General features: G+C 40.4%; 1 protein-coding gene across 1 annotated transcript in view; it reads left to right on the forward strand.

Moving 5' to 3' along the window:
• The window catches only part of Slc25a13 (solute carrier family 25 member 13), a 186,825-nt gene that overhangs the window by 7,025 nt on the left and 156,607 nt on the right, over positions 1-23,193 (forward strand). Inside the window, exon 2 of the mRNA XM_078040387.1 lies at positions 17,431-17,484. Coding sequence (XP_077896513.1) covers positions 17,431-17,484 — 54 coding nt within the window. The remainder of the gene's footprint in view (positions 1-17,430; positions 17,485-23,193) is intronic.

Consider the following 23,193-nt stretch of genomic DNA (forward strand, 5'->3'; position numbering starts at 1 on the left):
ACAAGCCTCTGCTTTTGATGAATTTATACGGGAAGCCAGTCCTTCCTTTATTCTCACTGTGAAAATCTGGCTTGCTGAACATTGCCCTCCCTTCTCTGCCTGCCTGGTGCCTGCTGCCTCATAGGCACTATTCTTCATGTTTCCTTGGTTGCTTTAGGGCGAGTCTTGGAACAGAGGACGGTGTGAACCGGTAGTTGTATATTGGTCATGCTCAGGGAGGAGGTTGTGCTCTGTTGCAGTAATACAGTTCCTTAAACAAAGTACTTCACAGCAATTGAATGATATTTTAAACCAGGCCCTCTTACTCTTTCAGGCAACTCATTTAGATGCTGGTTTTGGTCTAAGAATTCTGCTAATTCAGAATTATTCTTAGTGGTTAACTTGTGGAGCCTGAGTCTGTTTTGTTGGTTGGAAATGTTTAACAGAGTACTCAAGACTCACCTTTTCCTTTGAGTGAGTGAAGAAAAGGGTTGGATGGTTTCTTTTGGCTTTTGATCCTGACAGTATAGCTTAATTAGCAGTATTGAAATTCTTTGCAATTCAATCTAAATAAACTACTCTATTTAATGGTTCTTATTAGACTGGTAGCTTTGTCTACATTTCCACATGTAGCCACAGTTTCCACATTATCCACGAAAATTGTTGATTTGATGAGAGTCAAATTTCCTGGTACTCTTGCTGTTTTGTGATATCTTTTGTAAAAGATGTGTGCATGTTTATTAGTTTTTTGGACTTAGACACGATGTGATTTTTAGTGTCTTCTACTAAACATTGGTCACAGTTATAGGTGGAGGTGCAGAAGACCCTGCTGCCTAGTGTGCTCTGCACCACTTTCTTGAGTGGGAAGAAGCTTCCAGGACTGTCCCCCCAGTCCGTATCAATAACTCTGTGTAGTGAAAGAACCCTGGACCAGAAAGTAGGAGAACCCAGGTCATCACCCATTGTTGCCATTGAGGTGGAGAATTTGGATGAGTAATTAACTTTTCTGGGTGCTTGGTATCACCCTATGGGAAACAGGACCATCTGTCACATCTGCAGTGATCACAATGGAAAGGCCAAATGTGTCTGTTGGAGTCTGCAGAACATTTCCACTTAACTTCAAATTAGTGGACATAAAATGATTTGACCTACATGAACAAAACATGGTGTGCTTAGCTAAAGCTCATGATTTACCATAATGGCTGCTTCAACAGGCACCTTCTGCAAGTGATTTTCCTGGAGACTTGTCATTAGAAGTTTTTGTCCAGGAGCTGGTAGTGTTGGCTTTACTTGGGAGCTTGTTATAAATGCAACGGATCAGGCCTCACCCCAGGCCTGTTGCATGAGCAACTGCATTTAAACAAGATCCCCAGGAGATCCTAAGCACATTTATGTTTGGGGAATATTGATCTGGAACTCTTGTTACCATGTAATTAAGTGTAACTGCCTTTCGAAAACAAAGGTACAACACCTTTTGGATTCATTGTAAATTAGCCTAACTTTTTGTAGAATTAAATACATAGTGACAAAATCCCGTATAAATTTTAGGGTGCTTAGGGCTTCTTTCAGTTTCACCAAGGAGCCAGAGTATTATTTTAGAGCATATCTCTGAAGTATTATTTAAGGCTTTGTTTGTTTGGTTGGTTTTTTTGCTACTCACTTGTACTTAAAATTCTGTAGATGAGCTTCTGCCTATAGGCTTTCCAAAGGCCACCAGGAACCTCACTCCTAAACCTGTTAGCCTGTTCTCTTCATTTGTGGCCTCAGGGGACTGTGTCTCGCCCACCCCTTTCTTTCCTGGAACTGCCACCATCAGCCTCCATGATGAATCCCCTCACAGCTGACACCTTACCTTTCATGTTACTCCTTTATACTTCTTTGCAGGCTTCTCTTCATCTTCTGCTTCCTCTGGAATGTTGGTGTCCCCCAAAGCTCTGCCCTCCTTCCTCTAGCTCCCGTGGTGACACCTGCCTTCTGAGTGGAAATGCCCAGGCAGCTCTTTCGAGTTTCAGGTGGAGTTTTCAGATGTTTGTTGGGAGTGTCAGCTGGTCTGTCTCAAAAATACTCCAAATTCTGCTCATCTAGAACTGAATGCATCTTCTTAACTCCTTACTGTCAGCCTGAAACTTAACTTTCTCATTGAAGTTTTTAGTTAATTCAATTAAATGCCTATGATAGGCAGCTGGGAAAGACACTGCAGGAAAGTGATGGGTCAGTGAAACCCTTTTATTTCCCTGGAGCACACGCATCCTGCCTTTTCGGTTTAAATTCAGACCCTTATTACTATTTAGTTGGATCATCTCCATGGTCTTCTTGCCTTTGGCTTCTCCCGGTCCATTCTTCCCAGAACTGCCAGAGGAATCTTCTGAGATTGACTCGTTGCCATGGTAGTGGCAGTACTGTGTTCATGGGTGTAACACTTAACAGTTTTAAAAAATGCATTCAAGCGTGCAGTTGACTCTACCGATTTGTAGCCACTTTTTAAAGTGTGGGGCTTCCAAAAATGAGGAAGCTACTGGACTTGCTTTCAAGAAGCTCACAGGCTATAGGGAGTAAAGTAACCAGAAAATATGAAGATCCAAGTTCCATTATTTGATCTTTATAATCATTTGTGAGGTAGCAGGGGAGGCATTCCTAATGTCATTTGACAAAGAATTTAAGGCTTAGAAAGGTTACACAAATGAAAATAACATTAGTTTATTTTTATTTAACACCTTAAAAGCCAGGCACTGTTCTGGGCGTTCTGTATTATAATCAAATAATTTAATCTTTATAACAATTATATGATATGTGAATGCTCCCTTATACAGAAGAGTTAAATTTCAAGAGGCACAGAGAAACTAAGTAACCTGTCCAAGGTCACATGGCTTATAAGGGGCACAGACATGGCTTGAGAGCAGGCAGCCCTGTTCTAGAGCCTATGCATATGACCATTGTGCTACACTGCCTTCTTTAAATTACCTTGCTACATAGTATGGCTTCTGATGCCTATAAAATAAAATTTATTTTTTTAATTTTTGGTCCTGGGGATTGAACCTAGGGGTGCTCTACCATTGAGCCACATCTCCAGTCTTTTTTATTTTTTATTGACAGGGTCTCACTAAATTGCTGAGTCTGGCCTCAAACTTGCAGTCCTCCTGCCTCAGCTGCTTCAGTTGCTGTGATTACAGGTGTGCATCACCATGCTTAGCTTAAATAGAATTTAAATAAAATTTAAAGTTTTAGAAAGCTTACTCTGCCTTGGTATTGGCTGTATATTAATACTTGAATATGTCTCCTGTGTCCCCTCATACTCATTCCCTCCTCATCCTTTACAGTGGTTTCAGGGGACATAGCCAACCCTTGTTCAAATTCCTTTCTGTAAAGTCATTGCAACAGAGTAGCGAGAGAGAGAAAAAAAAAAGGGAGCTTGCTTATTTATTTGTTTATTTAGCTTAGAGCTAAGCTAGAGATGGGAATGTTTCCTGGAATTCCTCTACAGGGTTGGGCAGATTTTGTTAAACAAAGTTCTTCCTATTCCAAAGTTTTTGGAAGGCCTCTTAGTTCTGTTTCCTGGTTTCCTGAATCCAGTAAAGATGTTCAACCTGTGTCTTGAGTTATAGTTTGCACAGTAGGTTTGCTATAATCGGGATTCAGACACACTGCACATGGCTTTTGGTTAGAAGGCCTTTGGTAGCTCGTCAATCTTTAGTTTTCCCCTCTTCTGTTGTTTCCTTGCAGTGTATTTGGTGAGGGAATTGGGTCATCTTTCCTTTAGTTTCCCACAGTTTGGATTTTGCTGCGTGCATCCCTGTCCTGTTGCACTGTCCTCAGCTTTTCTTGCCAAGTGATAAAACTAGAAGCTTCATCAAGTTAGGGTCTTAGTTTTTGTTTTTGACTAGAATACTTCCTAGGTGGTGCTGGGTGCTCCATCAGTTTACTGAGTAATTGGTACGGGCTGCTCACACTGGGAGGCATATCATTTTGGTTGTTTCTGTGATCTTATGTTTGATCAGTGGGTTCAGATGTTGTCATTTGGGTCTACCGGCTTTTTGCGCAATGGTTTATTTTTGTTGACCAAGTTTGAATATTAACAGTTGTTCTCTGTGGAACGCTAGAAGTGACTTCCATTTTTTAAATACACACATTTATGTATACACATTTTATGTATTTATGGGTGTGTGTGTGTGAGTGTGTGTGTGTACATACACATACCTACATACACATACCTCATACTCATTCCCTCCTTATCCTTTACAGTGGTTTCAGGGGACATAGCCAACCCTTGTTCAAATTCCTTTCCATAAAGCCATGGCAACAGAGTAGCAAGAAAAAAAATGGGAGCTTACTTATTTATTTGTTTATTTAGCTTAGAGCTCAGCTAGAGATAAGAATGTTTCCTGGAATTTTTCTATAGGGTTGGGCAGATTTTGTTAAACAAAGTTCTTACTATTCCTATTGTAATTGTTAGAAAAAAAGGGCTGTTAAAAACCATTTGGATATTAATTAATTAAAAGAGTTTGTGTTTGGGCTGATAAAATGGGTAGTACTGATGGTTATACAACATTTTGAATATTCTTGATGCTACTAAATTGTACTCTTAAAAATGGTGAAAATGATAAATTTTATGTGTAGTTTACCAAAAAAAAAAAAACCAATTGAAAACGTATTTTAACACATAAGGCCTGAGCTCTTTATAGAGGGTTATTGTCACTTCCCATGGGAGTCCAAGTGCACTGGAGGACAGAGATATGATGCTTTCTTTACTGAAATGTTACCTGTAGGTGAAAGGGATGCTAGAATTAGAAGAAGGGGAAAACGTCACTTTGCAACTGGCTAGCAATTATAGATTCAGGCAAGGGTTGTTAATAGATGCTAAAGCCCTTTGGTGAAAGATTGTTAGAATTTCCAATGTCTCAATGTATCTCCCTGTAAATTACTTACTACTTGCAAAAGGAAGAAAATACCTTACAGTGGAGAGATCTGCTTCGACCAAGTCACCATTAACAAATGGAACAAACTATCATACTGTGCCTCCTGATATGATGCATTGGAGGGTGTACACTTTAGGAGCACTCTTCCCTGAATTACTTAATTTGGATCCAATCATGAGGAAACAATTGGACAATGCAGAAAATGAGACAATCTCTGAGACTCTGTCCTGACTTAAAAAATGTCAAGTTATGAATGAAAAGGGCTGAATTTAAGGAGATGCCCAAAGAGACATGAGGATTTTTAAAAGGAAATGCTTGAGTCTGGATTCAACACAAATGAAGGAATGAAAGAAATAATTGGCCCAGGTAGACCAGCTCTGTGCTGTGTGACATTGTGGTAGTTTGGCATTGCCAAAGACAGGGTGGCTTAAATGTAGCAGAGTTTGTTGTTTTCATCAAGCTGAGATCAGGGTCCAGGCAGGGTGGATTTCTTCTGAGTCCTCTCCTTCGCTTGTCACTGGCTGGCTCTCTTCTTCCTGCGTGTTCTTGTGTTTCCGTCTGTGTCTGTATCCTAATTTCCAGTTCTTATAAGGACGCCAGTCATATTAGAGTAGGGTCCCCCTTACTGATCTCAACTTAATAATCTCTTTTGAAAAACCAGCCTCTACCTCAGAGCAAAGCCTGTCCATGACCTTTGTCCTTGGAAAGACCCACAGAGCACTCCTAGGCACTTTCCCACCCTGCTAAGTTGTTTATCTACAAATAACAGGAGAGATCTGCTGAGCCAGGTGTCCCTGACTCAGTCAGGCTAGGTGGGGATCCATAGCAACCCCCTAGCAGCCGCCAATCAGCATGAGACAGGGAAATACCTGGGATTCCAGATGACCCTCCCAGTAGTTTATGGTGGTTGGGAAACCCTGTAGTTCAGCAGGAACACCCCTCTTGGCTTAAACCAATCAGTTCAAATGAATCCCCCTCTTGTAGTAACCAATCATCCCTACCTAACTTGTTCCTGCCAGTGAATGTGCTAATCATGTTTCAGAGTTGTTATTTGATTTTCCCGCGGGGTGTGATGATTTGCTAAGAGATGCTATGATGTATGTGAAGTCCCTGCCTTCTCCAAAGAATGTATAAAACTGCTGCAAACCTGGGCTCGGGGCCTCTCAGCGTCACCAGTTGCTCTGTGCACTCAGAGGACCGAGCTAGATTGCAATAAACACCTCTTTGCTGCTTACATCGATCTTGGGTCTCTGGTGGTCTTTTGGGGGTCCCGAATTCGAGCCTAACACTTTAAATACTCTTGACATATGGCAAATCACATTCTGGGGTACTGGGTTAGGACTTCAACATACAAATTTGGGGAACACAATTCAGTGCATAACAAATATTGAAATATTTTAAAATTGTCCCTTGGGTAAGATTAAGTTCCATAGGAACTTAAAGTAGCTGTTCCATAGCATTTAGACACTATTCATTGACTTGTTCTTTAATTTGGTGTGCCAATCTTTGTCAAAGTGAAAGGGGAAGATTTTTCTATTGCATTTTTATGGTTTGTTGGAGACTTTTTTCTTTTTCTAATAAACTACTTACCCGGTGCCCTACATTACCCACCAAAATAAGTCATTTGGAAATACTGGAGAAGTTGCACTTGGCACTGGTAATCTCCAAGTGAGATTCTACTGCTGAGCAGACCTTGGCTTGGCGGGATGGGGGGTGGGTTGGGCCTAAGGTAAATGATTCTCTGACCACAGAATGACTGCTTCAAAAGGAGGTGCCTATAGAAATACTTTCCCTTTTGATTATGATATCCCTGGTACTAAATAAATAATAAAAAGAAAGCCCAGCTACATTACAGGGCAGAATTCCCAGCAAGTCCAAACAGTGTGTCCATTGTAGCTGTTTCAGACCAGTTAGTCCCTAGAGTATGCTGGGTGGCTTGAAAGTATGCTGGTGACCTCAGGTCTCTGACTTTACTCTGCCCATTGGCAAAGGATTTCATTCACTTCTGAGGAGCCTCACAGTTGTTTTCTTTCCAGGTGATGTTGACTCAGTGGAGGATTCCACCTTTTTCTTGTCTCCAATCTCAGTTCCCAAAGTCAGAGCTCAGCTCCATAATCTCTTTTCACAGTGATTCATGGAGATTTCGATTGGTCCATGTTTCATGTTTAGCAGCAGCTTGAGTAGAGTCTAGTTGTGACCTTTGCCTGATTTTCCACTGGGCATTGATTTTTTTTTTTCCCTTAGAGGACTTTTAAATTAAGAACCTTGTCCCTTTGCCCCATCTGTTTGTACATTGTTTTTTTCTTCAGTGGTTTGATGTTTAACTGGTTCAATTAACTTTATGTTAATCAGTCTTTTCCTTTACGGCTTCTGGGTTACATGTCGGCTTCTGGGTTACATGTCGTATTTAAGACCAGCTTTCTGACTTACATCAGAAATTACACCAAATATTTTTTTGATACTTTTTAGAATCCATCCACTCTCTCCCCACTGTCCTCCTGTCTACTCCTCCCCCAAGCTCCCTTTCCAAAGAAAAGTAGGGAAGAGGTTCAGTTTTTGTGTTTGTTCAGTCCTGGAGTTCATGAATCTTCTCTAGTGCCACATCATCAGCCAGCCTGCTCCACTGCCATTCAGACTGAATCTGCTGGTTCAGAGTCCTAAGAGATCCTATCAGCTCACAAGGCCCAGAAATCCTCCCTCAGAGCTCAGGTATCCGCTGCCAACTCAGTCAGCTGGGCTGCTCTACCTGGGGAAGGGATGCCAGTAACTAGGAAGCAGGTACTGCTAGATTCCGTCCTAGGTTATGCATTTTCATTCAATCCTGATTCTCTTTTTCTTTCTTTTTTTTTTTTGTAGTACTGGGGAGTGACCTTGGGAGCACCTGACCACTGAGCCACATCCCCAGTCCTATTTTGTATTTATTTAGAGACAGGGTCTCACTGAATTGCTTTGTGCCTCGCTCTTGCTGAGGCTGACTTTGAACTTGTGATCTTCCTGCCTCAGCCTCATGAGCTGTTGGGATTGCCGGTGTGCGCCATCACGCCCAGCTCTTTTTCTTTTTTAATGATGAAAAAAGCAAGAGGTGATGTTGTTGGTTAGCCATATCAGAATTTAAATGTCCCATTGCAAAACTCATGAAATAATTGCAAGTAATACTTTATGAAGAGACTGTATTTAGAGAATCTAGAAAATCTTCCTGGAGGAAGATGCATTTGACTTGGTTCTTCAAAGAATAAGAGCATTTTAAAAACTACTCATGATGGAAATTTCAAGTATGTGCAAAAATGAAATAGTGTAGTAAATCCCAATTTCATTATCTAGCCAGTTATAATTTTTCATTTATGGACAATATTATTTTATTTGTAACATACTCTCCCACCCCCCATTTTTTTCCAAAGCAAACCCCAGACATTATATCATTATATGTAAGAATTTTAGTATATATCCCTAAACAAAATTTCTTAAAAACATCATGACAATGTCACTATCACATCTAAAAAAAAATCACAGTAATTATTTAACATCCCTTATTGTGTTAGAAATTTTAAATGATTTTTTAAATTATCGTGTAAATAAGGTCCACACATCATAATTGGTTGATATGTCTTGATTTTCTTTTTTCTCTGAGTTCTCTTGCTTTCTCATTCTCAGCCTCTCTCTTGTTTTCCTTTGAAAGGCAGTGTCACATAATGGTTGTAACCCTGGATTTGTGTTCATGTTATGGCTCTGTTACTTATTGTGTAACTTGAACAAGTTACTCAACCTGTCTATATTTCAGTTTCCTCATCTATCAAAGGGGTGTAGTTGCACCTACGTTTTGGAACTGCTGGGAGGTTCAGTGTGCTAATGTTTGCAAAGTTTAGAGCAGAGCTTGTGACATAGTATGCTTTTAGAGGCGATAGCTATGGACTCTTGAGTCAGAGAAGTTGCTTCAAGGCATGTCAATCCTGGGCTCAGGAGGAGAGTACAGGGGCCCCGCTCAGCCAGGTGAAATGGTGCCATTGTTGGGCTTCTTTTTTGCTTTTTTGCTTCCTTCTGTGGTCTTGACTATGCTTCAGTTAGATGAGGTTGATAAGTAGCAGAATTTGGAACAGGTAAGATATTATTTAGTGGAAGCAACTTCTTTATTGTCATTTCTGGTTTTCTCTTTCTCTGTATTTATTAAGTTAGCTATTCTCCCTGGAAGCCATTTTAACTTTTTATGGCATTATCTGGGCTCTAGCAACTTGTGATCTCCTAAGTAGAGCCTTTCAGCACTTTATAAATATGTCATATACTTTTTATATTCCTTTGTTCCCCACCAGGAACACACATCCCGGTCTTCAGAGCAGCACAATCAGTTTTTATTCATTTAAGAAGCAGTAGTAATTTGACACTTGCTAATATGTAACAAATTATATTGGGAGCTGTAATTACAATTGCAGCTGGTTCCTAATTATACTGTAACCTTGATGGTTTAAAAAAAATAAGACTAAGTTCAGCATGTAATACTGGAAAGTAATATTCTACATTAGGCAGGTCTGCCTTCTACTGAACCATGAGCATTTATGAATCATAATGCCAAATCAAAAAGACTGTTTTAAATTGGTTTCAGTTACAATGTTGTCCAATGGCATGATTCATCAGGATAGCTTTAAACTCTCCTTGCCAAACTCTGGGCACATCCTGCATATATTATAATTAGCATCCAGATGATGCGGGCTCTGGGGTCACTTCTGCGTCTGATTTGTGAGTACTCATTGAAGACTCTGAAATGCCTCAGCTTCCTCATCTAAAAACAGGAATGTTAGTGACTCTTCACCTTAAAGAATTTAAGTAATGTTTAAATGAGATCAGCTGTAAAACCTTTAGCAGCAGACCTGGCATAGATTTAAGGTCCCAGTAAAAGTTAGTTGGTCGCCGTTGTTGCTGTAACTGATAATTAACAATACAACTCAAGACTGCACCTCTGTGTACCCCAACTCCAGCAGAAGTGTGATCATCGTTCTGCCACCTCTGTACCTTGTGAGGACATGTGTTATCATATGCTTAATTCCAATCACTCATAGATAAGTCAGTCCTTCTCCCTGGGGCAGGGTCTGTGGTTTATTTGGGGTTTGTCTTAGAGCGCGGCCCTGGCCTGGTGCTTTGCAGCCTTTCCCTAGGAGTTGTGCTGCATGTGTGGGAAGTAGAGTATAGCCCCCTAAGGCAGCGGTTGTTCACTGGAGGTGGGGGAATTTTTTTTTGCCTAGGGAATATTTGGCGATGTCTGGAGACATTTTTTTTGGATATCACAGCATGGTGGGGGTAGGTTGCCACTGATATCTTGAGAGCAGAGGCCAGGATTCTGCTCAACACCCTAAATGCACTGACACTGCACAAAGAATGATCACTGGACCCTCCACAGAGGTTGCAAAGCACCTGTCTAAGGCATCCTGGCTGCCTGGACTGTGACCCTGTGGAAAGGCAGGACCTGGACAGATAATCTGCTTCTGATCTGCAGTTTTCTCACCTATAAAGAAAAAGAAGACTACTTTTGAGGTTTGAGAAGAAAGGGAGATTATGCAGGCATGTGCCTAAAGCCTCTGGCTAGTCAAGTTCATTTTCACAGCTCCAGTGCTCTGACTGGCTCCTCTGTGTTGGAGGAAATCTCATTAGAAGGCTTCCCTTCCCCACTGTAGAACTGAGAACTCTGTGCCCATCTTTGCCTGGAGGCAGGACACAAGTGGGTGAGCTAGGTTCTGCTCATCAGAGGCTCACATGTAAGATTTCAATTAGGAAGAGGGCACCGTGGAAGCCGGGTTGTGTGTGATGTTTTCACTGCAGTTTATCTGATAGGCAGCCACAGCGGCCTGATATTTGGTGTGAAACTGAGGTGGATTTCTTACCAAGCCATTCTGGGGTAGTTTTGGGCATCTGGGGTAGTAGTGGACTCTCCACCTCAGGCTGATTCTCCAGATTTCCTGACGAGACACTAGTCATCCCATAGCATTTTAATATGCCCTCCCTTGTTGCCTATGTCTAAGTTCAGTATGTGTTGAACCTACTTGCCTTTCATTCATATTTAGAATTAGAAATGCCACATAGTCTTGTTCTCGACTTAACTTAGATTTTATTATCATCTTGCCCATCTTATAAATGAAGAAACTAAAACTCAGATGTAACCAACTTGCCCCAGGTCACCATGTTAGTAGCAGGGCTGAGCCCCACATCTTTCCTGTAAACCTGCTGCTGTCTGCCAGTGTCAGTGGGAGCAAGCATCTCTCTACCTCAGTAAGGAGCTGAGACTATAAACAGAAAAATATGTCTATTTTGGAAAAGGTACATACCACCTCTTGTCAGATATTTACTCTTGGGGACATTTGCCGGAATCCTAGCTTTAGGTTAATGACGATAATAGTGGAATCCAAAACTAGTGTGTCTAAAACTTTTTTGCAAAACAAGACCCACAGCTAAAACACCACCATTTATTTCTTAACTGTTGTATTCTGCTTCTTAATATCAGAATTTTAATGATGATGGTTTTACAGTTGTTTAATGTTTGTCTACAACAGAATAGAGTAAAAGCCAACATACGTCACAACCTACTGAACGTTCTGATAAACATCTCCAGCACCCCTGAAATGACCTGCTTGTGTAATTACCCATGGTTTAACATGTGGCGCCTGATGCTTTATAAGTCAACTGTTGAGTGATATGAACTTTTGAGGTTTGATTACACAGAAATGTTGTGGTTTGAAAAATGCTTAACATAGCATCTTGTCTATATTCTAATTCATACTTCAATAACTTTTTGCATAATTACTGCTCTTCATTTGCTAGAAATTAGGGAAACTAGCATAAGGGACGATGGTTTCAATAAAAAATTATTTTCTTAAATTTGGTGAGACACCTCTTTTCTTTCTTCCCTCAAGTTAATGGCAACCGTGTGGTTTTCAGGGAATTCCAAACTTTCTTTTGCAATTATAGATTGTATCAGTCAAGGTTCACTTGCAGAGAACAGAATCTACTCTAGCTGGTTTAAGCAGAGGAAGATTTATTATAGGGTATTAAATGGCTTACAGAATTTGTTGGGAAGGTGAAGAAACAGACTTGAGGTTGAACTCTCAGGAATGACTTCCAGAGCCTCACAGAAGAGCAGGCCACCAAGGGAGCAGTGTCGTCCTGTGCTGTCAGGATACTGCCTGCCAACTCTGGGATGTTTCAGGACCATGCTACCACTGGTGTGAGAGGGCAGGAAGGTGCGACAGTAAACCCAGACACTTCCAATGATGGTGCCCCTGCTGGCCCCCAACTCCCCAATCTTTGCCTTTCAAATCTGACTCCATTTCTTCTGATTGATGGCACCTGGGCCTCATAGCTGCAAGGTAGTCTGGAAGGTATACTTCTTGTATCTTTTTTGTCTCTGAAGTACAGGAAGATGGAGAAGGAGGGTGGGCCCCAGCTGCTTGGTTATTGGGTCCTACCTGAGAATGTCTTTCAGTGGGATTCAGGTCTACCTACACTTGGTTCCTCAGGTGTGGAGGGTATGAAGGAATGTTTCTTCCTATCCCTCCACTTTTCTTGTCCTTGAACGCTTGCTTACACACATACACACGGTGGTCTGCTTTCGATGATCTGCCTCTTCTGGTTTTTAGTCTCATATTTCATATAAATAATTGTGACATGGGATTTTCCACGTAATCCTGTGCTTCTCTTGACTTACAGACTTTTCTGTTTGGGAAGAGGACTGAGAAAATCCTGTGAAGGGAAAGCTCAATTGGTGACTAGCAATAGAGGCTTGGGACCTGGGGTTCTAAGCCAGTGACTCTGCTCCCATTCACACATTGTAATCTTGTGGGGGAGCTTTAAAGATGCCCATTCCTGAGATTTCATTTGCATCCCCCTTGGTTACTGCTTGAGTTTTGAGATGGGCCGAGAATCTGAGTCCTAATCTCCACTTTAGAACTGGATACTATGTAAATCTATGGCTCTGGAACCATCTGGAGGGCCCAGGAATATCCAGACTGGTCGGTCCCTGATTCCATAGGTCTGGGGTGGAGGGTGAGAATTTGCATTTTTTAAGTTCTTGGGTGATACTGGTGCTGATGGTCCCAATCCTGTATTTTAAGAACCAGAGATCTGAAGAGAGCTCCCTATTTTCATTGTAAATATCTGGCTTTTTACTAACCTAGAATTAACACTTCAGTCAACACTTAAATAGTGTCTTCTTAGCTTCTCTTCTTTGCCAAGCATGGGATGGTCTGAGAAATAAGAAGCCTTCAGGGCGATCAGAGTCTCACATCTCTAGAACATCCTTGCTTTTCTTTGCATTTGACTTTGATTTTTCAAATGAGTCCCTTATCTTATGTAGGCTTGTCCCCATTGCTCATGGTTAGACCTAACAACTATTTGGAGAGCACATTCTGTACCACTGTGATTTGTTAAAGTAATGAGCCTGCAACTGTGACTTGATTACAGGATAAGAAAGCTGATTTTAAACATATTCCTACATTCAGGAATATCTTTTCCTAGCAAGCCTCTATCTTTGCCTGCTTTAATTCACATTAGAATAAGAGTAAATTTATTTGTACTGGAAAATATCTTTCTGGTTCTTCTTGTCATATTTCTCTCCTCTTATCTGCCTTTAAAAAAAGCAGTTATTGAAGTTGTGTTATTGGCTGTTTTTTTTTAAAAAATTCTTAAGATATGCCTAGCTTATGTTTTGCAAGTGCTATTGATGACCTATTCACATAGGTGTAGCTAGTGTTTATCTTGTCACAAAGCTCTCCAGATTTAGTGATCCTCAAATTTTGCCCCATGGAATATTGATTCAGGGAATTGACCTGAAATTTCCATTGTAAAGTTGAATAATGGTAGACTTTTCCCTGTTTATGGGAGAAACGTTAGTGCACAGTTTTTTCCTATTGTAACAACTCCTTCATCTCTTTTTATCTTAAGTTTAGAATTGATATGTTACCTGACTGTGTATAAAAATTCTCTATTGTGCTGATTTAAATACCAAATAATATTTCGTCGTCATCTGCAAAGAACTGTTTTCCTTCTTAGTGATTTACTTATTAAGTTTGAAAGCCAGTTTATTTTAAATTATTGGTATAAAATTTTTGTTTTAATCTATCGCAAATTCAGGAGAATAGTGGTACAATCAGGCAATTAGATTTCAAGAATAGTGGCTGTACATATGAATATGAACATGCTGTAAGTATATTTTAAAAATACATAGCACCCTTCTGGAAACAATCTAAAGTTTGATGAATCTTCTGAAGCCCAAGAATAAACTAAGTCTAATAATTCCAGGCTTGTGTGATGTAAAGTATGCATGTTGAACAGCTGTTCTGAATTGACTTAAAAAGGGCAGCTACATTTCTGTGGCTCTTTTTTCCAGCTCATGGAACTTCCTGGGTATTGGTTTGACCACCAGGTAGAATCCATCTAAATACACCTCCAAAACACTGGCACTTCTCATTGCAACATTATGTAGTCTTCTGTGAAATTGCATAAGTGTCCTTCCTTTACCACATGTGGCATGTAAACAAGAAGATAAGAATGAGGGTGGACATTCAAATGGAAATTCCAAATAGCCACATTTGATTGGTGGGGAGTAGATGGAATTAGTACAGAGATGAGGCCCAGGAGGCTGGTAGGAATTTTTCTGAATCCATCCCCCACTGAACAATAGTTATCTGTGCATAAATCGAATGTGCCCAGGACCTCACACAAATTTCAGCTGGCCTCAAGGAAATTCCATAGTGAACATTAACCATTTACTGCAACTTTGGGTCAGTTTTTAAGAAGGAGCATGATACTGGGCTAGGAGAGCAGAGGGGACCATGAGTTAGAATGGCTTTAGTGTTTGCTCAGTTGTTTGGTGAGTGTTTTTGAGGACCATGAGTTCCCTTCTCTTTTGTCCTCCTTATTTCTCCCCTCAAAGTTGTGAGCCAGGTGACTTATTATTTAGGGTATTAAAAAGTAAGCATGGGAGACTATATATAGTTTTTGATAAATAGTCCAGATAATGATTGATACCATTTATTAAGCACTTTAACTGTCTGGCCTTTTTTGTGCTTAATACTTTATGTAATTATTTCATATTTGGCCCTTCCAAGTCTACAGGGCTTCCTGTTCTAGAGATGAGGAAACTGAGAGTCAAGAGCACCGGGATTGCAAACCAGCAAGCTCCAGCAGTCAGGCCTGCACCCCATGTAAAGATGGTCTGACACTGAAGTTCCCTGCCCCCACTCCACTTATTGGGATTGAACAGTTAAACTCAGGGGGCACTCAACCACTGAGCCACATCTCCAGCCCTTTTTATTTGAGACAGTCTTACTAAGTTACTGAAGCTGGCCTCAAACTAGCGATCCTCCTGCCCTGATGTCCCGAGTCGCTGGTATTAAAGTTGTGCACCACTATGCCCAGCTAAAGCCATACTCTTTATAGCAGAGGACGGACACTAAATTGGTGGTATTAGGATAAATTGGGAGAGTCTTGATTTCTATGTACACACTCTGTGGTACTCCCAGTTAGCATAAGTCAGGGTTACATTGAAACTACCTAAAATGTGGCACAGTAGGAAGTGAGAAAAACTCAGGAAACACTTAGAAATGTAGGCACAGATTGGCTCTTAATCTGGGTTTTTTGGAAATAAATGAGCCTCAGTTTCCCCTTCTTTCAAGTGAGGGAAGTTATATCCATCCTATTTAACTCTCTGATTTGCTCTGAGAATCCAAGTAGAGAATAGTGATGCTCTGAACACTGTCCAGTGTTCTCTGCATTCTGGGTGATGTGACTTGAAAGTGGTGATCACTGTATAGATTGTTTTCATGTGTGTCCTAAATCCTGGGTGAGTTACAAAGTGAACCCATGCTTTCTGTCACAGAGATGTGGTTTTTGGGATTGGTAAACAGATTGTGCTGTTGCGATTTAAGGAAAGGGAAGTTCACACTGAGATAGCATTGCCCAGGAGGCCTTACAAAGTGCATAGCATAGTGAACTAAGCGAACTAAGATGTGGTATTCAGATAGAACCGGAATAGTTCCTTTTGTGGAAAATTCCTTTGGCTTTTAAAAGGAAAACCAACTAAGAACTTAAGATACTGAAAGCCCTTTTCAAAATGTTACTTCTGAACCATCCAGAGGTGTGGGACTCCTGGTGTGGAGGAGGTCATTTTTCTGCTCTGACGGTGGAGGTTGGAGTGCTTTTATGACCTCCAGGAGTTCTTGTCCTGTCCCACCGTTTTCAGAGTAGAGACCCCACCGGAGGATTCCTCTTCGGGAACTTTTAGGTCAGCAGTATCGTTAATCTTGGGTTAAGTTGGTCAGCAGTCTATTTTTTCCTCTATTGAAGAGCAGAGACCACCAAGAAATTCTTGTGAGTAAAAATAGTATTGGTGGCTATAGGTACTGAGCTAAAATTAAAAGAGTTATCAGTCTTGCTTTGGGAATCATGGTGACTAACCAACTGGTTTCAGAAAGACTACCTCTCCCATTTCAGTGATTAGTTAATAAAATTATTCCTGACAGTGGAGGGCCAAGGAGCTCAGTAGTTCCATATTTAGAGACAGAGAATTCATTGTCCCAAGATCTCAGAAAACTCTTTGCAAACACACAGAAGGGATTTAGAACAATTTGCATAAATCTCCCCGTGGATAGTGACATGGCTCCAGTGTTGGGGTGGTTCCAGGAGCCCCTCCTTGGCTGTATCTTGGGGCGACGCTGTGCTTGGTGAGAATTCAGTCTCATGATGGTTTTTGCCAGCAGGATTGGGTGATGGGACGCTGAATAAGCCCACTGTTTGGTTCCACATAAGGGCTCTTTTGTGTTGGCCCAAGGCAGTCATGTTCAAGTTTGTCTTGCTTTTCCCCAGTGATGTTTTTGGACTTTGTGGCCTGGAGAATTAAGCACAACACCTATTCTGAGCTAATCTGTCAAATTTTACTCATGGAAGGTAACCACAGCCTCTTGTATTTCTGAATGTGGACAATAATAGTCATACCTTTGGAGACTTCTGATTTATTAAATTAGAAGTTGGGGAAGGGAGAAGTTCCTTGACATTGCCAGGTAGTTAGGTATACACGCCTGCTCATGGTGGAAGCATGGGAAGTAATTCCCTTAGGTTCTTTAATATGATTTGCCTAGTTCACTGGCTTCTTTAAGAAATATGTTCCCTTGCATAGTTAGCAAACAGGTTGTACTTTAACATTCCCTTGTGAAAGGGCATGAGATACCCCTAGAGTGTAGTTTAAGAATGCCAGGTGTTTACAAATCTGTTTCAACTTTTTTGTTTGTTTATTTTTGTTCTTTTTTTTTAAAAAAATACACATTAAACACTAGATATTATGAGCTTTAACTGGTTTTTTGCACAGAATATTATCATTCTAGAAACCAAATACAGGGTCTAATTTAAAATCTGGGGACTCATTTATGCACTGGGGCAATTTGATGTTTTAAGTACAAAAGTGAAATCCACTTATTTCTAACCTTAAGTTTATTTTTCCTTAGTCTGCTAGCTTGATTTCTCAGCTTTGTTCTAATAATATAAACATTTTTATGTTTATTTATAGGTGGCTTTAACCAAGAGAGCAGATCCAGCTGAGCTTAGAACAATATTTTTGAAGGTCAGTATAAAAGAAATCTATTTTGTTTCTTATTTGGTTTGTGTTCTATAACTTCGAAAGTTATTTTCAAACAACTGTTTATTTCATTGTTAAATTTTAAAAACATCCTCCAAAGCATCTTTACACAGGATTTGTGAAAGAGTTGCTTTACAATTCTGTTTTTAACAATGTATAGGAAATGTGTGGCCAATTGTTTGTGATGGCAAATGGTGATATTTTCTTTTATATGGTGTCAAGTGCTCAAAAGAAGTTGGCTGAGTAGTCTTGCAACTCATTTACTTCTTCAGGCTTGACCTGAGTCGGATGAGGAAAATGCTTTTACTGCTAAGCAGTTTAAAGGTCTTTGTAAACATCCCTATTAATCCTGTACTCTTCCAGAGGGGACTATCTGGTCTCTGCTTGGTAGAAACAGCTCATTTTTGTTGTTCTCCTCATCATAATCCTGTCATTTTATTATAGCCGTGGAGCCCTGTGAGAAGGCCTCCGGGGAATGATACTGGTGTACACCAGATACCACACAAGCTCATTTTCTTGGTTTCTTAGGCTTCTGCCTACTTGGTGGTGTTGGGCAGTGAATGAGTAATATAATAAAAGTCTCCTTCAGGTCTCTAACCTAAAGCATATTATGTTATTGAACTGAAATTAAAACTCAGAAAAGGAAAGGCCACTTTTGTAAAGATAATAAAAGCAAAATATGTGGACATGTGGACTTTTCTAAATATTGAGAGAAGGCAGGCAGTGCTGACTGGAATGGGGAGTCAAGGTATCAAGCTGGTACCTTGATGTGTACCCATGTGAGCTAGAAGGTTACTAATTCTGTGAGCCTCACTTTTCTCATCAAAATGCGTTAGCATAAAAAATAAAAGTGACAGCTAGAGATACAGCTTAGTGATAGAGCCCTTGTCTGACATGTGTAAAGCCCTGGGTTGGATCCTCAGCACTGCAGAACCAAAATAGAACAGCAAGAACAAAAAGATGGTGATACAGGGATTCAAATACTTGGGGACATCTGATGCTAATTAATTGATTTTTAAGCTGAATAATAATGAATTGATTTTTAATTGATTAGCTAAATTGTAATTAATCGATTTTTTTTAAGCTGAATAATGACATTCTGATTCTGAGACATGCAGAGAGTCTATTAGAGATAGATACCAAAGCATTTACAGATGAGATCATGATGTCTGAGATTTGTTTTTAAATAATCCAATTTTGGTGGATTCGGAAGAAAGAGTAGGCAGTATGATAATTTTTGACATTGTAAAGTGGGATTTTGGGCTTATACTGTTCTCTGTACTTTGCATATGTTGGAACATTTTCATAGTTAAAATTTGTTACAAAAACTTGTGAAGATTCAGTGGGGTACCTTTACGTCACCATGCCCAACACCTGCTATGCCTTAGACATTGATTCAGTCAAAGTGTGAAATTAAGTAATTCAAATACAGGAATGATAGGTTACAATGGAAAAGTGGTTAAACATAGGAGCAGTTTTGGGAGAGGAAGAAAGGGTATATTTGTAAGGAGGTTTGGATTATATAGAAAAGAACAGGATTCTCTATAAGAATCTTTGCTTTTTTTTTTTTTCCCATAAAGCACAATACAATATAGAGATTCTAGAAGATGAAAGCCCAGACAACAGAAAAGCGTTCTTATCTTTCCTGAACTAATTTCTGTTGCTGTGTGCATACTGGGCTCACATGATTGGGATCAGGTATATGAAGGTCTATTGCTATTGTAAAACTCCTTAATGATTTAATTTTGAGACACACGAGCAGAAGAACATCTAAGTGTGCTGCTAAGGAACCTAGAGAAATGGCTAGACTCACTTGAGCCCTTGAAGTTATAATAATTCTTTCAACTTGGGGCATACTACTTCAGTTTTCTAACAGGAGTTAAGAGCCTCCTTCTGACAGAAACTGAGAACAACTTAGGGCTCTGATGCTCACTAGTCTGTTGACATGGTCCATTGGAAAGAGTCCATTTAAAGGCAGTGGCCATTTGAGGCCATGTGGCAGCTGGTGAGGCTAGGTTAAGATCTCAGTTTGGAATAGCATCTTTGCCAGCTGCTATATCCACTCAATATTGGGCAGGTCTAGGCTGGGGACAAGTCTGAGGGAGAGCAGGAATTCTGAAGAGTCACCTGTGAGGTTTCTGTAGCCATGGGCCTGAAGGCTGGGGGTGGAATCTTTGAGACCAGATAGGAAACTTGGGTGGCCAGGACTTTATGGCTTTTGAAGGAGAGTTTTTATCCCTTTGAGTCTGAGGAGATGGAATAGAGGCGGAGGCGGGTGGTACCTGAAGAAAACAGCATCAGCAGTTTGTGGAAGGGATTGCAGATCTGGCAAAGGTTCTGGTGACCTCACCAGGCCTGGATGGTGTGGGACCAACACAAATCCACCTTGGCTCAGCAAGCTGAGGATCTCTTGTTTACCATCCACCGCAGACAGCATTGTGGTGAAGGGGAGAAAGGGGAATGAGGCGCCAGGGGGGCTGCCAGGCCGGGCTTTTTCGTTAAGTACGGATCAGCAGTAAGCATTCTGTAAACCTGTCGACTTTGCTGATTTTCTGTCTGTGAATTTTTTTCTGACTTGATTTTCTTCCTGATAAAAATTCTGTGTGAAATATCCCAATTGTCTCCCTGCTAAACTAGGTGGAGAGAGGATTCTTCTGTAGCATGGGGGAGGTGGAAAGGAGCTTCATTGTCTCCTTCATACCAGATGGTCAGGGAGTAGAAGGTGGTAGAGGAGTTGGCAGCTGCAGAGATGAGAGAGAACCTGTGGAACTGAACCAGATGAGGAAAGGGTCCTGGAGGACTCAGGTTTTATAGTTGATGTCTTAGAAAAGAGTTAAAAATCGACTTCCCTCCCTTTCTCCCTCTCTTCCTTCGTTCCGTAACGTTGCCTACTAGATGTTAGGTGAGTGTTAGGTGTTGAGTATTACAGATGCATAAATCATGACTTCTGCCCTTAAATATCTCCCTGTGTGTATGTATGTGCAAGAAAACGAAAATTCACAATATGGTTGAAAAATGTTACATAGCATTAAAGGAAGATGAGTGAGATTTATTACCTCATCCTATAGAGGGTCATCAAAGTTTCAGGCAGGATGTTTGAGCGATGCTTGAAGACTAATAGGTATTTTTCAGATAGAGAAGTAGAGGAGGGTTTGGGGTAAAGAAAGACTATTCCAAACAAAGAAAACCGCATGTTCAAAGCAGAGAGCTGTAAGTGTGCCAGTTGTGTGGAGGGAATAGCCAATAGCTTGGGTGGCCTGGAGCGCAGGCTCTCGTGATTCTAGATTGGTAGGGAAGGAGAGACTTAGTGCAAAACATGCCAGAAGCATCTGAGGGTATTGTCAGACTTTTGTGAGAAGATAATATGTTATATTTTATGTGGATGCAGAAGTTTGAGTCTAGGTAGACAATTCTGCTTTTAACCTCTGTGTTGACAGTCCTTTTTTTTTTTTTTGGTTCACCTAATGCTTTCGGTGTTACTTCACATTAATTTAAACAGATATGTATTGATTGTTTGCAGTTTAAATAAAACATCATGAAATTCTGCTGTGAGTGGGCTGAGCAAAAGAAATATAAGCAATAATTGTGTCTCAAAGGAGTTTGGATTTTATACGGGAGACCAGATTTGTAGGCTAGCAGTGGCAGGTAAAAAGAATCTAAATCATCATACTTGAAGGTTCTGCCTGTGTGGTTACAGCAAATACCACAGGAAACGGAAGGAGGGAGCAGTTGCCATTGTGGGTAGTGGTCAGGGAAGGCTGGCGGGGAGAATGCGAGGAGCCCCTGGGATGGTGGGAGAGAGAAGAGGAGGACCACATGGAAGGAAAGCCCAGAGACTGGGCCAGGTTGAAGGATTCTTGTTCATTTGTAAAATGTTTATTTAAATACAACTGTCTGCCAGGGAATCTGCTAAGTATTACCGGGTGTGGGTAACAAACTTGGAAAGGTAATTGGGAATTTGGCATGCCTCTGAACAATAGGAAGCCATTGAAGGTTTTCTGAGTAATCCAGGGACAAGATGGGTTTGAGATTGAACTGGTGCAGCAAGGCTATGAGGTGTGTGGCCTTGGGAGTGATGGTGTTGGAGGCTGTCAGAGTTATTAAGGTCATAACACCAGGAGGAGTGGGGATTGGGCAAGTCAGAGACACTTTTAAAGGGATATTTCAGAAAGTGACTTGTTTTATTATAAATGAGAGAGAGAGCAGGGCGGGAATGTGTATGCCCTGGGTGCCTAGAGGTGCCAGTAGTATGAACAGAGAAACAGAGGAGGGAAGCAGTGGTTCGAGGGGGAGGAAGGGAGGTGATCATGGGCTGCTCAGAAGCCTGGAGTCTAGAGTGACTACACGTCAGAAGTGAGAAATGGGAAAACTGGGGGAAGGGGCTGGGCAGAAGTGGGATGTGATAGGCTGTAATGGTGAATTGTACTTGGAGTTTTAGAATTAATCCCTCAATAAAAGAATGATGTACACTTTAAACATTTTCATAGGAAAAACAGTTAATTCCTTATTTGAAAAACTTTCTTAACAACAAATCAGTTTCTTTCATTGATGAAGAGCTAAAAGATAAATAAAGTAAATTGATGTCAGTATAGAGATAGTGTTCTCTCTTACTGCATATGTCTCTGTATATGTATACATTTTTTTTTAACAAGAGGAAAAAACTATTTTTTTTGTATCCAGTATTTTCCCTCAACTAATATATTATGAACACCTTTTCTTATAACTGGATGCGTTTCTACAATACTTTAATGCCCTGTGATGTTCCTATGTATGGCTGCTCTACCATAATTTATCTTACCACAGTTTACCTAACCATCCTTTATGATTGGATGTTCAGTTGCCAGCTTTACTTATCTGTCATAACAGCTTACATATTTGTATATAGCTTGCATTATTTTCTTAGTAGGAATTCCTAGAAGTGGCATTGTTGGGTTAAACGGTGGGTTTACAATAGATTAAGGCATTTGATTGCTCTTAGCAGACTACATATTTTGGGTGGAAGTGTGGAAGTGTACAGTTCCCACATAATGTTATCCATTCAGATTATTATTAAGTACAACAGCAATAACAAAAAAACCTTTCTGCCGAATAGTTAGTTGAAAAATTGCATCTTACTTAAAATTTGCATTTTTTAACAAATAGTAATATATTCACTAGAACATTTGTGATTCTTTTGTTTTAATGTTTATTTTTTAGTTGTAGTTGGACACAATGTCTTTGTTTTATTTATTTATTTTTATGTGGTGCTGAGGATTGAACCCAGGGCCTCACACGTGCTAGGCGAGTGCTATATATCACCATAATTCATCTTAAATACTGTAACATAAAGCTTCAAATCATAAACATGGCTTCTTACATGATCACAATACCATTGTGTGCCTAATAAAGTGAATAGTAATTCCCTAATAACATAAAATGCTCAGACCGTATTCATGTTCTTCACCTGAGCATGTCCAAAAGGCAAGAAATGATCCATATTCATATTCTTAATTGTATTTCATTCCATCCTTATAACAGGGAGCTTAGGTGAAGGATGGTCAGATGAAGTGACCTGGTGTGTTAGAGGGACTTTCAATGGTTGGAAAAGAGTCAAGGAGAATTTGCCTTTCAGCCCCAGGATATGAACGGCTCATGGCAGGGACAGGTCACTGAATGATGGTGTTTCTGAACGGGCTCATTATGGTTCACACACCT

This window comes from Ictidomys tridecemlineatus, chromosome 2 (assembly GCF_052094955.1).
Source record: "Ictidomys tridecemlineatus isolate mIctTri1 chromosome 2, mIctTri1.hap1, whole genome shotgun sequence".
NCBI classification, from domain to species: Eukaryota; Metazoa; Chordata; class Mammalia; order Rodentia; family Sciuridae; genus Ictidomys; species Ictidomys tridecemlineatus.